The sequence below is a fragment of the Microtus ochrogaster genome, linkage group LG2 (assembly GCF_000317375.1).
Source record: "Microtus ochrogaster isolate Prairie Vole_2 linkage group LG2, MicOch1.0, whole genome shotgun sequence".
Lineage (NCBI taxonomy): Eukaryota > Metazoa > Chordata > Mammalia > Rodentia > Cricetidae > Microtus > Microtus ochrogaster.
Window position 1 is genome coordinate 6,452,046 of NC_022028.1, and position 15,746 is coordinate 6,467,791.

Here is a 15,746-nt window from a genome sequence, read left to right on the forward strand (position 1 = left end):
CTGATTTAAATGGGTAGGGGGCTGCATGTCTGCAATCACAGCATGTGGGTAGTAGAGGCAGGATTTCAAGGCTTGGTTGCATAGTGAATGGGAGAGACTAGCCTAAGCTACAGGAGATCCTGTCTCAAAACAGCAGCTACAGATAAACAAACAAAACTCTTTATTGTCATGTCTATACATAAATGGAAACCCACTGAAATTGTAAATAATTTTTTTTCCTCAGAGAAAATTTAGCTCTTAAATTTGATCTGCTCTCCAAAGATTTTTTTGCCTTCTCCGTGCACCCCGCCCCCACACTATCCTCTCTACAAACCTATCAGAAGGATAAACAGCTCCGGAGGTTCCTATGCAAGACACTTCCCACAAAAGTGTTACCCCAAACCCATAGAATGAGAAGTGAAACAAAACTGAGTTTTTTCACATCTCTGCCTAACCCTGGTTGAGCCATGATTCTTTGTTGTTGTTGTTGCTTTCAAGACAGGGTTTCTATGTCCTTTGGAGCCTGTCCTGGAACTAGCTCTTGTAGACCAGGCTGGCCTCAAACTCACAGAGATCCGCCTGCCTCTGCCTCCTGAGTACTCGGGTTAAAGGCGTGTGCCACCACCGCCTGGTGAGTCCTCTGTGGAGCCCTGCTCCGTCATCCCCATGTGTGCACATGTGCATGTGTTTGTGTAATTTTATGGCAGAGAGGAGAGAGGTCATTCTATAGGGAATGCTTCTATTTATAGAAGAAAAGGCATCATTCCATAAACACTGACAGCAGAAAAGCCCAGATCCCGGTGGTGCCTAAGATGGGATTGCTGCTCGAAATGCTGGAGACCGTCAGTCTATCTTTGTGAGCAGTTTCAGGTCTCCATCATGTGGATAAGGAGGCTGTTGTTGATGTAAACAAAGGGCACTCAGTGTCCACAAACACACACTGAAAGAACGTGGAGACAATGTGCCGCCGTCTGCAGAGGCACAGCAGCAAGTTTGAATGATTGTTTGTGGTTACATAAAGGACAGGGATTATCAGGAATAAATTCACTTGAATGAATTCAAGGAAGTGTGTGTGGAGGGGGGAGACCTCCCCACCACGGTTAAGTTTTTCCACAGATGGTAATGCCAACACAGCTGTCAGCCCGGCATTAGCCACCCCCAGAGTGAAATGTGATGTAAATACCCATGCTCTGGACAACCCACCTGTGGATTACACAAAGATTCTGGGCTCGCTCGCTCGCTCTGGCTTGGAAGGAAATGGATTAAAATGCCATGAGGTTTGTGTCTAAGAATGTAAAGTTAAGCAGGATGTATATGGTTACTACTCACATGCATCACACACACACACACACACTTTACTTTCTTTAGGTTGAGGGTCCTCCTTTGAGTGAGGTCATTTAGCTCCTGGAAGAAATGCGCTCTGGTTGTTACCTGAAGACCTACAGGCCACAATGTCTGTGGTGTGGGTCTTCACACCGACGGCATCACTTGGATCAAGTTCATTTGACTCAGAATTAAAGTGCAACAAGGAGCTGCACAAATGGCAATAAGGTGGACATAGTAAAGTACTGCTGACCTGCGTGGGTGACAGTGGACAGTGGTCACTGTTTGGGCCACTTTACATACAGTAGCTCATTAGACTCTCCCAGGAACTTGGGAATTAGACCCTGATTCCCTTTATCTTTCTCTTCGGTTTTCAAGGCAGGGTTTCTCTGTATAGCCTTGGCTGTCCTGAAACTCACTTTGTAGACCTCGAACCCACAGAAATCTGCCTACCTCTGCGTCCTGAGTGCTGGGATTAAAGGTGTAAGCCACCAGCACCTGGCTTGACTCCCTTATCTTAAAGGTAAATAAACAAAGACATAGAAAGCCTAGAACATAGACACCCAGTTGCGAACATCAACACTGGAGGGAAGGCAGGCTAGCTCTAGAGCCTGTCTCTATCTGTGTACCTTAAGGTGCCATTTATGCCCAGTTAAATTTGAATGTCAGATAAATCATCTTATCTGACAATGGAGAATATTCCAAGTACCACACAGAGCAAAATTATGCTAAAACGTTATCTATTACTTCTTTGAAGTTCAGATATAACTACCTTGGGGTTTCTTGCTTTTATGTAATGGATTGTCCAACCCTACAACACAGGAAACTCTACACACTAAGGAACCAGAGAGGAAAACAATTAGTTCAAGCCTTAGCGCAGTGGTGGTTGATATTGATGTGAACCTGTCTATGAGGGACTTTCTGAATGAGGCTAAATGAGGTGGGAAGATCCTTAAATGTGGTGACACTATTCCAGAGACTGGCATCTGAGACTGGATAAAACAGAGACATGGGGCTCCCCACCAGCGTGAGCTCTCTCTGCCTCCTGTCATTGCAATGTGATCAGAAAACTCAGCCCCTGCTACCATGCCCTCCTGGCTTAGCGGACGGTACCTTCAAGTCATGAGCCAAAATGAGTCACCCCTTATGCCAGTTTTTGCCTGATGTTTTGTCATAGTATGCCATTGACATACTATAGGAGGCACCAAAACCTGGACCAGGTGGCCTATGGTAGAACCAGTTTAAGTATTTAGATCTTTTACCTAGCCTAGAAATCGTCTGGAAGTACATCCACCTGGATATAAGCAGTGCTAAATACCTTTAATAGTATCCATAGCTAGGCTGAACTTGTTCAAGGTTTGACAAGCTTTAGGGAAAATATGTATGTCTCTGTTTTCTAAAGAGTGCCAAAATGTTCTCTTCTAGTCTCAATCCTTCCCGTTTCTCCTCTGCTGCTTCTTTATTTTCTCTCCCTTCTTGTTTAGAGGCATTTTAAAAAATGATTTATTTATTTGTTTTTATTTTATATGCATTGGTGTTTTGCCTCCAAGTGAGGGTGTCAGATCCCCTGGAAATGGAGTTACAGACAGTTGTAAACTGCCATGTGGGTGCTAGGACTTGAACCTGGGTCCTCTGGGAGAACAAGCAGTGCTCTTAGCCACGGAGCCATCTCTTCAGCTCTTCCCTTCTTTCTTTATGGTGTATCTATTCATGATCAGCCTACAGATCAATGCAAACCTCGACTGTACATCACTGATTACCATTTCTGGAAAAGTCCTAAGAGGCGGTCCAGAGGAAGGGGCAGGGGAATAATGAGGTGGAGAGGAGGCTTCCTTAGGATGACCAGAGCTGTCACTCAGGCCGTCTGAGCTGGGTTTGCAGCCTGAGGCTGCATACGGGAGAAAATGTTCTTAGCAGGAGAGAACAGAGAGTTGTGGGAAGCACATGACACCCAGGCCTTTCATTTTGGAACAGTCCTTGTCACACTGAGAGGGGACAGGTAGGACACATATGCAGAGACCGTTATCCTATCTGTCAGCTCCAGGGTTCCAAGCCACAAGCAAAAGAATACCTGGCAATTCAAATTAGAAGTCTTTCTGGAAATGGAGAAAAAGAGGGAAGCAGGTAGCTTCACCTCCCTTTGCTATGCAAATACTACATCGAAGAATTAGCTTAGTTACGCTTGACAACTTAACAATATAAAACTGAAATAAAATAAAACAAAGGAAAATATCCAAGGTTTGGTTATATCCAGTGGTGTGGACATGCATACCCATAATCTCAGAAATTCAGAAGTAGAGGCAGGAGGATGAGGTGTTCACGCTCACCCATTGCTGCACAGTGAGTTTGCAGCAGGCCTGTGCTACATGGGACCTTGACTCAAAAAACAATGTGCTTATTAGTTTAAATTGTCACCCTAACGTAACTTAGAGTCATCTGGGTGGAAAGCCTCACATGAGAAACTGACTGCATTGGGTTGGCCAGTAGGGAGTGTGCTGAGGATTGTCTTGAGTGTTAGGTGAGGGGTGAACTCACCATGAATGTAGGCTTTCTTTCTCCATGGCTTGGTCAGGGCATTTTATCATAGTAGTGGAAGAGAAACTAGAATGCACACGTGCACACATACACACACGCAGAGAGTCACACAGACACATGCAGAGGCACACACAGACACGTGCAGGTGCGTGCACATGTACACAGACAGACAGAGACAGAGAGACAGAGAATATCCAAAGTACAACTCAGGAAAGAATCTGGTTATTCTGTGTGTGCATGTACATATATTCATGTATAAAATAAAATACTCATTAATCCAATCATTGTGGCTGATACCGTGTGTCTGCCCTGAATAAATGCAGTCATTTTCTCATCATTATTTCCCAAGCAATACAACATAACATCTGTTTCCACAGCACTGGCATCACACTGTGTTCAGGTGATCCAGAGATGACCTGGAACCTGTGGGAAGATGTGTCTCGGTCATTGTCAGATACTCTACCCTTTAGGATGCTATGATCCTTTAACACAGTTCCTCATGTCGTGGTGACCTCCCAACCATAAAATTATTTCCATTGCTACTACATAACTGTAACTTTGCTACTGGTGTGAACTGTAGTTTGAAATATCTGATATGTAGGATATCTGCTATGCAACTTTGACCCCCAAAGGTGTCATGACCCATAGGTTAAGAACCATAATTCTCCCAGTCTGTATGAGGGATTTGTGCAGATGTTGATATGTTCAGTGCCCCTGGACCAGTCCCCAAATTCTGGCACAGAAAGACAAGCGTGTGTGTATTGTACTGTGTTACTGCAGGCTGGAAAAACTTTTTTGAAATGTTCTTCTTCACAGACAAATACCCCTTAGCTTAGCTTTGGAGAACACTGAATGCAGGCAGTAACAGATGCACTTTAGAGCAGATAAGCCAAGACCTAAAAGAATGAGCCATAGGCTTCTACCTGCAGACTTACCCAGCTCAAGATCTAAGAGGAGTCTTTGGGAAGCAGGAGGGTGGGATGTGAGAGGACCATTCCTTCATCCTAGAGGGCAAGTGATACAGATGCCGTATGGGCGCCACGCTCCCTTAGCAGGCCCCAGAAGGCCCTCGAAAACCAGCCATGGGTATGGTAGTCCTCCCCCATCCCTGATGCTTTTCTCTTCAGGTCTGAGAGCAGCATCCAGTGGGGATGACAGTGTGCACATGAAGGTTAAGTTCCTCAAGGAGCAAGATAAGTGGCGGAGAGAGCCCACTCTGTACCCATCTGTACGTTTACTCCAAAGAGAGATTATTGATTTGGGAACCATTTTTAAACGATTTCTTACGGAGCAGTAAAAGAAATGCTGATAGGCCAGGGAAATAATCCTTTCTGTTCTGTCACTGCCGTCCAGTTAAGCTTTCCAAAATGATGGAAGTATTCTGTAGCATGCTACTTAACATGGTAGTGCTAGTCACTTGTGACTTGTGAACCTTAGACTATACCTGGTTGCTGGAGATGCATCTCAGTTGAAGCCATGCTTGTGTAGCACTTGTGAAGCACTGGGTTTATCCCCAGGACCACACACTCTGACCTTGGCGGCACATGTTTATAGTCTGAGCATTTGGAATGGAAGGCTGAGAGAATCAGAAGTTTAGCCTTATCCTTAGCTGGTAGTGAGTTTGAGGACAGCCTGGGCTACATGATATCCTATCTCCAAAACATAAGAACAAGCAGGGCAGTGGTGCTGCTTGCCTTTAATCCTAGTACTCAGGAGGCAGAGGCAGGTGGATCTCTGTGAGTTCGAGACAGGCCTGGTCTACAGAGCAAGTTTCAAGACAGGCTCCAAAACTACAGAGAAATTTTGTCCCAAAAAAATGAAAACAAAACAAAACAAAAATACAAGGGCCATGCCTGTATTAGTTATTTTTTCTGCTGCTGTGATAAAGAACCATGACCAAAGGCAATGAAAAGAAGACAGAGTGTATGTTACTTTATTGTCCAGAGGGAAAATCTATAGTGGTGAGGGAGACTTGGCAGCAGGCAGTGGGACCAGGACGTTGAGAGAGCATATATTCAACCACAAACACAAAGCAGTGTTTTGTGGAAGCGTGGGCCTATAAACTCCCAAACCCGACCCCATGGTGTGCTTTCTCCAGCCAGCCTTTACCTCCAAAGCCTCCCCAAACAGAACACCCACTGCAGACCAAGTGTTCAAACACCAGAGCCTATGAGGGCCAGTTTTCTTTGAAATCATCACTGTGTTTGTGTGTTGAATTCTGTCCAAATTATTTAATATAAACTTAAGAACTTAAGAACAATTTGTTACTAACTCCATCAGTTATCCAGAAGGGAGCTTGCTAAACTGGCTGGTTATTACTTTTAAGTTTAAGCACTCCAAATCTATCTCTAACATTTGTGTTTTGTAGGGCCCTTGGATATTTTAAGGAGACAAGGAAAATCCCTGTAAAACTTGAGGGGCTGATGCTGGATGTACCGTTTACAGCCTTGACTCACAATCTTTGCTTTAGTGCACAGCCTCCTAAGAGACCAGACGCGGGGTGTCTATGTTCGGTTTAGAGCGGGGAGAAGGCGCTGCTGGAAATGAGAGTTGGATTGCTGTGGCTCATTGCTCTTTTCCCGGTGACTGAGGGCACCAAAGGCTTCCTGCAGGTGAGTCAGTACATGTCTTGTTTCTCTTGGCAGCCATATCTCCTCTCCACCGTCCTGCTACCTCAGAATCTGTCATTCTCCAGGCAACTGGGCTACAGAGGCTGGTGTACTTCGCATCAGAAGTCCCGCGTTCTTGTCTCAGTATTTACCAGCATTTACTTTGAAGTCTTTAGTAAGTTAATCTCTGAAGTGCAGGTGCCTGGATTGCAGGCGAGGCTTCTCCAGTGGAAATTTAATCATCTTGGCGATCTTGTCTAACTCAGCACATTCTCTGCCATGGTCTCTTGGGAACAGAAAACCACACGGGTAGACACTAATAGCCCGTGGGCCTGCTCTTTCTTTTCCACGCCCCCCCATTCTTTTGTCATAGTTGCTTAGTAAAGGGTCTAATACCACTGAGGTTGGTCTCAAACTCACTATGTAACTAAAGCTGACTTTGAACTGCTAATCTTCCTGCCTCTGCCTCCTGCATTCGAGGATTAGAGATGTGTGCCATCATCCTGCTCTTGCCCTACGCTTTTTGAGATAGGCAGTTCTGGTTGGCATGAAACACTCTGTGTAGACCAGATTAGCCACAAGTTTGCAATGATCTTCCTTCCTCTGTCTCTCAAGTGCCAGGGTACTTACTTTTCTTGCCTTTTTTTCCGATTTGTATGTATTTGTTGCAAATTTGCGAATTTGCATGGTTACATGTGTGGGCACACATGTGCGAGAGTGTGTCCACGCGTGTGCAAGAGTGTGGACACGCGTGTGAGAGAGTGTGGACACACATGGGAACCTGAGGTTGATCTTAGAAATTCCTCCCAGTAATTTTTCCACTTTATTTACTGAGGAAGAATCTCTCAGGCCCAGAGGTCAGGAACATGATGACTCTTGGTAGCTAACTTGTCCTGTGTGTCTGTCTTCCAGGGCTGGAACTGGGCTATTTTGCCTACTTAGCACTTACATATAGATAGGTTCTAAAGACCCAAACTCTAGTTGGTCCTTACCCTGGTTCAGCAAGTGCTTTGACAACTGAGCCATCACTCCAGCTATGGGCTACTCGCTTTCTCGATGATTTCATCTAGGATCGTGGCTTGAATGTTTTCAACTCACTGACGATTCCCAAGTGTATATTTTCATCCGGATGCTTCGGCCTGAACTCTTCACTCATGTAGCCACCATTCATGTGGACACTAGGGTTCCTCAGCTTCACATGCCCCAAACTGAACCTGATTTTTCTTACCAAACCCACTCTTATTTTCTGGTGACACCACTCTCTTCCTGTCTGGGTGAGAACGGTGTTGTGCTTGAGTTTTGTAATGCTGCATATATGTAAATCGATTTTAAAATTTCCTTTAAAATCTGTCTAGATGTCAGACTCTCCTAACTTCTTCCACTGCTGCGGTCTCCACTGAGAGCTTTATAATCTCAGTTCTGTAGCCCCTCGGTAACACCAGAAATGCTTCTGTCCTTTCTGTGCTTGGCCATTCTTAACAACACACTGGGATTAAGGCTTCTGTAAAGCAAATCAGAGTGACTCTTTTTCGTGTGTGTTCAAACTCTGCATGGTTCACTCAGGGAAAAACTAAAACCAGGGCTGAAGAGCTGACTTGGAAGAGTTCTTGTTCTGCAAGCATGAAGACCCAAGTTTGAGACCCCAGAAAGCACTTAAGAAAACCTGAGCATGGTTGTAAACCCAGTCCAGGATAGTGGAGACTGCAGTCACTGAGCCAGGCATTCTACCTGAAACAATGGCCAGGTTCACTGAGAACCTGTCTCCAAGGAATAAACTAAAGCATGTCAGAGGAAGACTTTCAATAGCTTCTCCTGGTCTTCTTGTGTGCACATGGGTGTACTCACTAATATGCCCATGTACATGCAACACACAAACACCCAACAACAACACTTCCCTTCCCACAAAGCATTAAAATCTTTCTCTGGTCTGACAGATGTAGATATTTTGCCTCTGTGTACATGACCTGCCTCTGTGGACTCTGGCCCCACCTCTTGCTCATCTCCCTTCACCCACTTCTTCATGCCCTCTGGTCCCTCACTTACTGTCACAGTTGGGCACATTCATAGCACTGACCACACTAACGCTGTTTCTGCCTCTTTGCAAGACCATCACTTTCTCTTCCCCCGAACACCATCACTTCCTCCAGGTCTTTGCTCAAAACAGCCTTGGTAAGGCCTTTCTTGGCCATCTGTCACCACGCTCGGCTTGGATAATAGATCATCATTTTGGCTCACCTAGGAAACTCAACAGACCTTATGATGTGCAGATCACAAAGTTTCACTATACCCATCTTCTTTCCTTTTGTAGCAGAAAAAACATGACAACCAAACCAAAGGAGATGTCGGTGTGGTTGAGAAAAGGCATCCAGGTAAGATCCTGCTAGACGTCCTGGTACTTTGGGCCCTGATGCCAAGAAAACAGGGTTCTGACCTCAGCAATTGCCAGGGAATCTCAGACACATTATGAAATAATCTGTAAAGGGAGAATAATAATAATTCTTAAGAGCAAAGACTAAATAATGACACAGTGTATTAGTTGGTATAATTTTGTTGTGGCCAAATGTCTTACCAAAGCACTGCAATGAAGAACCGACTTATTTAGGCTCATGATTTAAGAGGCCATGCAGTCCATTCTGCTAGGAAGGAACGGCAGCTGGATCCTGAGGCAGCTGGTCACACTGTGCCCACATTGAGGAAGCTTAGGGAATGACGCTGGTGTTGAGTGTGCTTTCCCTCCTTTTCCTTCTATTGAGCTCACAAAATGGTGCTGTATACATGCGGCATGGGCCTTCCCTTCTTAGTTAAACCTCTCTGGAAACTCCTTCAGATACCTCTCACAGGTGTGTCTCCTAGGTGGCCACAGATCCAGGCAAGCTGACAAGGAAGATGGGCATCTTGCACTACACCAGACAGGCCTGTCCTTTGTTCCTTTTCTCTTGCGTCTCCCTCCTATAATGTAACTAATGGGCAGAGCTCTCAGCTTGGGGATGAGTCCCAGTGTGGACGTTAACATGCACGCCTGATGTCTGAGCACTGAACATACTTCCTTATGAAAACATTGATCCCCTCAGATGGTTGTAAGTTCCAGAGCAGTGCACAAAAGGCTTCTGGCATGCAATGCATTTAAATACACACACATGGCAAGCAGTCATGTGCTAGGCATAGCATGAAAATGTCCCCCATGCAAGGCTAAAGTTCTTCAGGGAAGTGAAGCAAAATTTTTAACATGGAATGCCATAAACAAGATCTCCCCAACAGTAACAATGACAATAAAAATACAGTAAGCATTTATTCACTGGACTGTCACTATGCCAGGCTGTGTTTAGTTCTATTAGATCATGGCCACCTTTATTTAAAAATGGTAAAACTAGGGTTTGGGCTAAGGGCTGTAAGACAAGATTTAACCCAACCTATCTGGTTTCAGTATCACTAACTCCTGAAAAAGTGAGCAGGTTCACATTTACCCTGTTCCCCATCATTTGGGGGTATTCCCAAGACCTGTGGGAATAGTAGACAATATTTGAATCCAATCAGCCTTGCTGCAAAGTTAACACATACAAAGGCCCAAGGTAAGATTGGTCTTGGTGTAGGAAAGCCGAGGACCCCAGGGTTCCAAGTACTGAAGGTTCGTCTTTGGGGAAAGAAAGGAAAGTTATTAAATAAGCATCTGGAGGTAACAACTGTGCACAGACACAAGCCAGGGTCTAGTTGTGTTTTGTTTTGTATTTCAAGCAAATCCCTAAACCCCCACTCATTAATGGAACATTTAAAAAAATGAGTTCTTTGGAAAGGGTGACGTTGGGGGTTTTATGTTGGAGATATTTCCAGGAAACCAAAGAAGGGTGAGTAGGATATTCCAGTCTGTTTCCCTTGAGTCTGGGGCAGGAAAGAGACCTTGGGAACTATTGACCTAGCTGAAGTGGGAGGAGAGATCCCTGTGAGGCATGTATGAGGCATGTCTGCTTGCTCACGTTAATGCAATGTCTGGACGTGCGGAATGTAGTGACAAGCATCGGGGACAGTCCAGGAGCTCTAAGCAGTACGTGATGACTGCTAAGATATCTTCCCCCCACACAGGTGCCTTCTGATAATCCCTCTTTTCCTCCAGCCCAGGAGTACGAGATCCTGCTTCAGATGACATACAGGGATCCTGGGGAGAAGAGAGAATTGAAAAGATTTCTGAAGCACTTGAAATCTCCGTCACCATGCTTACACGGGTCCAGCAAGATCGTCAGAGTGAAGGCCACCACATGTAAATTAGCTTCCGAGGGATGGGGAGTGTAACTGGGGAGAGGGGTGGGTCAGTCAGGGTAGGTAGGCTGTGCTTTGAAAAATGACCATTCCATACAAATGCTGTGGTATCAAGAACCAATGTTTCTTCTTAATGGGACATGTCCATTGCATGTTGGCAAGGGGGCTGTGTCTGTGGTCATCCCTTAGGTACCAGATGATGAATGAGATCCTACTTCACATGTATTCATTCTGAGCAAGAAAGAAATGAAATCCTGGAGATCCTCACACAGACAACGACATTTTTTAGCTGAGAATGGAAGACAATAACTCTGTTCCTATTTTATTGGCCAGAATTCATTCTATGACTCTATCCAGCCTCACAAGGCTGGGATATGAAATTCCAGTATGTATCCATAAGACAGCAAGAAGTATTTGATAATGCAAATCACAGAAGTTGTCCCCAGAGAAGTCTAACAACTTGGCTAAAGCTGAGAGTCCCACAGTGCTCAGGTCACTTCTATTGCCATCAAGAGCAGGGAACTGAATAGGGCTGCACATTCCTTAGTCCACTTCAGACCTGTGGGACCGGAAGCTCTGGGGTGAAATGCCCCAGGGGCTTCTGAAGTGAACTAAAGTTTGACAAGCACTCACCACACGCTTCCACGTAAGTTTCTCAAGCATATCCTGGACTGCCCCCGCTTAAATACCCACTCCCCACCCTCACCCTTCAGCTTTTTGTTAAGATGAAAGGACTTTTGATGGGTCTGTCAAGTCTAATACAAAGTAACGATTGCACAGCTTTGATTGGTAGACGCTTTCACCATTACCCCACCTTCAAATCATTCTGCCTTTCTAAGCTTTTAAAACATTTAAAACTTACCTGTGTATGAGTGTTTTCCCCTCCAAGACAGGGTTTCTCTGTATAGCCCTGATTGTTTTGGAACTTGCTCTGTAGACCAAGGTGGTCTTGAACTCAGAGATTCACCTGCTTCTACCTCCCAGGTACTGGGATTAGTGGCAGGCAGCGCCATGCTCAGCGTGTATGAGTGTTCTGCCTGCATGTATGTATGTGTATACATATATACACACATATATGTGTGTGTATGTGTGTATGTATACTACTGTATGCATGCTTAGTGCCCAAGAAGGCCAGGAGGCTTCAGATCCCTTGGAATTGGAGTTCTGGATGCCTGTGAACCACCACATGGGTGCTAGGAACCAATCCCAGGTCCCCTGTAGAGCAAGAGCATTTAAACACTGATTCATGTCTATAGCTCGGCCACGTGGTTTTAAAGTGCTCCCTTGGTGTGCTGATGGGTGGATGGATGGATGGGGACTCAAATGAGGTAGGGATCGAATACCCTTTAGACCCTTTCAATAATAGCTCTTATGTTGTGGCTATGTTTCTATTTTTCTCTTCCATCACAGTGGATACCGGTGGGATTCATAGCCTTGTTTTGGATACTAAGCCAAGCCATTTGTTTTATCTCTGCTAGGATTTCTCCAGCAACCTCAGAATCTTTGGAGTTGGACATTTCTATGTCTTAAATACATCGCCATCCTCCCAGCTTCTGTGGAGAAATCCTTGGTTCAGATTCCAAGTCAGAGCCAAGGACAGAACAGAAGTTGATATAGAAAGCAGACATAGTGAGGCTGTGGTCTATTTCTTTTTCTGTATGTAGACTGCAGAAACCTGAAGGGGTTCCCGGAGTGTGCCTGTGAAGACAGCTATACGTGGTTTCCTCCCTCCTGTCTTGATCCCCAGAACTGCTACCTTCATACAACTGAACCCCTCCCAAGCTGTAATTGCCATCTTAAAGACCTCAGCCGGAGTGTCAACTTCTGTGAGAGAGCAAGTAAGTACTCCGGGCTAAGGTACTCTCTTCCCAGGATGCAGCGGAGACAGTACTGTGGTTCTTTGCCTGGCTGAGGGCAGCTGATGCCAAGGGGCGGTACTGACGTAGAGGTACCCAGTTAGGTTTGCCTAGACCAGTGAAGGCTTCCTCAGCGCAGCAGATCTGAAGCCACAAGATCATGTTTAGATGTCATTTCAACCTCTATATGCACGCAGCTAGCTCAACGCTGTGATTGCAGGATTCTACTGAGATTTAGAAAGATGCACTATAATCCAAGTGGGCAACGGCCTAAGTCAGGACATTTCCTTCTCCCTTTTCTCTTCTTTACCAGCATTAACTCTAGATGTGTGAATGCAGGAGGGACACTTGGTGATTATATTGAAAAGCCTACTCTGGATTGCAACAAATACATTCCAAGTTACACACACACACACACACACACACACACACACACACACACACACACAACGTATATAGTCAAAGAGTAGAGAAACCACTGTTGACTTAAGTTTCTGTTTTATGAAGGAGATGAATCTAACGACATGGATTCCAGGCCCTAACAGACTTTAAGAAAATTCTCCCTGAGTGTGGGAGCTCATACCTGTAATCCCAGCACCCAGGAGACAGAGGCAGGAAGCTTGCCCTAAGTTTGAGGCCAGTTTAGGCTACATAGTGGGTTCTCAAGAATCTAGGCTATAGTTTGATATACGTCTGCAAGGAGATGAGAAGGAAAAGGAGGTGGAAGAAGGGTGGAAGAGTGGGAAGAGAAGGAGGAGGAGCTTCCTGAAAGACTGCTCTGGTAAGCTTGAAGCTCTGGGCTTCAAGTATGAGGGAGGAGTCGGAAATAGTCCTGCTTAGCTGAGCATGCCTAGTTCCCCTTCCCAGGACCACAGCAAGTCGTCATGTTATGGCATCATGTGTCTATTAAGGACCATGTTCACGTCCAGTTCCAGAGTAAACTCTATTTATGTATTATCAGGTTAGTGGGGGAGGCTGACTTGTAATATAAGAAGGAAAAGAAGGCATTTTTTTTCACCAATGCCAATGAAAGCTCCCATCTTGCAAGAAGGCCCATTTCTGATCCATCTACAAGAGATAGAAAGAAGATTTAGACAGATGATGTGCTCATGAAGGGTTTCCCATAGTATGGGAGAGACAGGTACAGTCGGATGGAGAAAGCAGTGGTGGAATTCAGAGGTAGAAATATTTTACACTTGGGGACCAGAGAAGTGTTTCCAGAGCAGTTGATGGTTAGACCCTGAATACAGACTGAGCAGGGGTTGTCCACAGAAAGACAAGTTCTGTACAGATGAGCACTAGCCCTGAGCTAGTAAGCACGGGGCTTGTAGGAGTTAGCAAACAGCTATAAGCTGTGTTGGGGCTGGGGAAACAGCTCAGTCAGTAAAGTGTTTGGCGTGCAAGCGTGAAGACTTGAGTTTGGATCTTTAGCTGAGCACAGTGCATGCATGGAGTCTCAGAACTGGGGAAGCTACTTTACCCAAATTGGTGAGCTCCAGGTTCAGTGAGAGACCCTGTCTCAAAAAAATAAGGTAGAGAGAAATTGAGAAAGACACCAGACATCTCGTCTCCATGTACACACACACAGAGATACACACGCACACATACATACATGCACACACACAGAGATACACACACATACATGCACACACAGATGCACACACACATACATACACGAGTGTTGAGTGACTTGGCCTGATCTCTAGCACTTTCCCATGACTGTTAGAAACCAAACAACTGAGAATTCTGGTTTTCTTTCTTTTCTTTATTATTTTAGATGAATATAGTTTATGAAAATTAATAGAAATACCTACCATGGGTTCTGAGTTGTACTTGCATAATTTTATGCTACTGATAAAATCAAGCAAGAAATTTATTGTGTCTAAATTTGTTGTATCTATTTTCCCTCTTTCCACTAGAGGTTTGGGGCACTTTTAAAATTAATGAAGCTTTTATCAAAGACCTTTGGAATTCCTCTTCTACTGTATACGCCTACTACAGAACTGAAATTGAAGAGCAAGTAAGCACTATTTGTTATATACGGATAATCTTTCTAACCACAAGTTCAGATGCTTTTCAATTCAGGACATGCATTTCATCCATATTTTATATATGTGAATATTTGTATAGAGGGGTTACCCGTGTGGGCGTTGTGTGTACACGTGGGAGACAGAGGAAAAACCAGCCTCAAATATGTGTTCTTTTTTTTTTTTAACCTCTCTCTATTTCTTTTCCCACCCTTTTATTCCCCTTTTAGACAGGGGTTTCTTTGGCCTGGGGCTCATCAGTTCAGCTGGGCTAGCTAGTAAGTCTATGTGATCCACATTTAAAAAAAAATGTGGTTTGGTGGCTCAAACTCAGGTCTTCATGCAAAACAAATGCTTTACTGACTGAGCTTTCACTGTAGCCCCTTAATAATATATTTTTAAAAGATTTATTTAATTCTAAATTTGAGTGTGTGTGTATATATGTGTGCATCTGTGTGTGCATCTGTGTGAAACTGTGTGTAGATACGTGTGTGAGATGAGTGCATGTACCTGCAGAGTTCAGAAGAGGCCGTCAGACTCCCTGAGTTAGACTTATGGGTGCTTGTTGGGAACAGAGGATGTCAGGTCCTCTGCATGCTCCTAACTAAGTGCTGAGCCAACTCTTCTGTCCCTTAGCACATATTTAGTTGTTTATACTTGATGAGTTCTTACAGAGCCACTATTTGCTTTGCCCACAGTCGACGTTCCTTGAGCATTTTCCTGAGATGTTATCAGTTATCATGTGTTTGATGTTTCTTATGGATTTGAATATTACATTATGGATTCTAGATTAGCTCATAGTTTTTAATTACACATTATAAATTATCGCACCCTAAACTCAATTGTTTAACTTTGTTCCATAAAGAAGCACCTCTTAGAAGCTGAAGGGAGTTACTGAACAAGGGCACATAAGAACTAGACCAGTCAATGCTCCTCTGTCCAGAACCAGAACACGGATCTGGGTACATTTATCATAATATCTATTATCCTATTTCCCTTATTCTGTCACCATCCCTCTCTGTGTGCCTGTGTGGATACCAGAGGTAGCTGTCACGTGCCTTCTGGTTAAAGCTATCTACACGTGATCATTGTTATTATTTTGAGACAAGATCCCTCACTGGACTCCCCAGTTGGCTAGACTGGTTGACTGACAAGCCCCAGGATCT

The 15,746-nt window shown here is 44.6% G+C and overlaps 1 protein-coding gene across 1 annotated transcript in view; it reads left to right on the plus strand.

Annotated features, from left to right (window-relative positions):
* The first annotated feature begins 6,380 nt into the window (after nucleotides 1–6,380).
* The window catches only part of Adgrf1 (adhesion G protein-coupled receptor F1), a 34,428-nt gene continuing 25,062 nt past the window's right edge, over nucleotides 6,381–15,746 (plus strand). Inside the window, exons 1-5 of the mRNA XM_005359793.1 lie at nucleotides 6,381–6,449; nucleotides 8,755–8,815; nucleotides 10,555–10,698; nucleotides 12,362–12,535; nucleotides 14,473–14,573. Coding sequence (XP_005359850.1) covers nucleotides 6,381–6,449; nucleotides 8,755–8,815; nucleotides 10,555–10,698; nucleotides 12,362–12,535; nucleotides 14,473–14,573 — 549 coding nt within the window. The remainder of the gene's footprint in view (nucleotides 6,450–8,754; nucleotides 8,816–10,554; nucleotides 10,699–12,361; nucleotides 12,536–14,472; nucleotides 14,574–15,746) is intronic.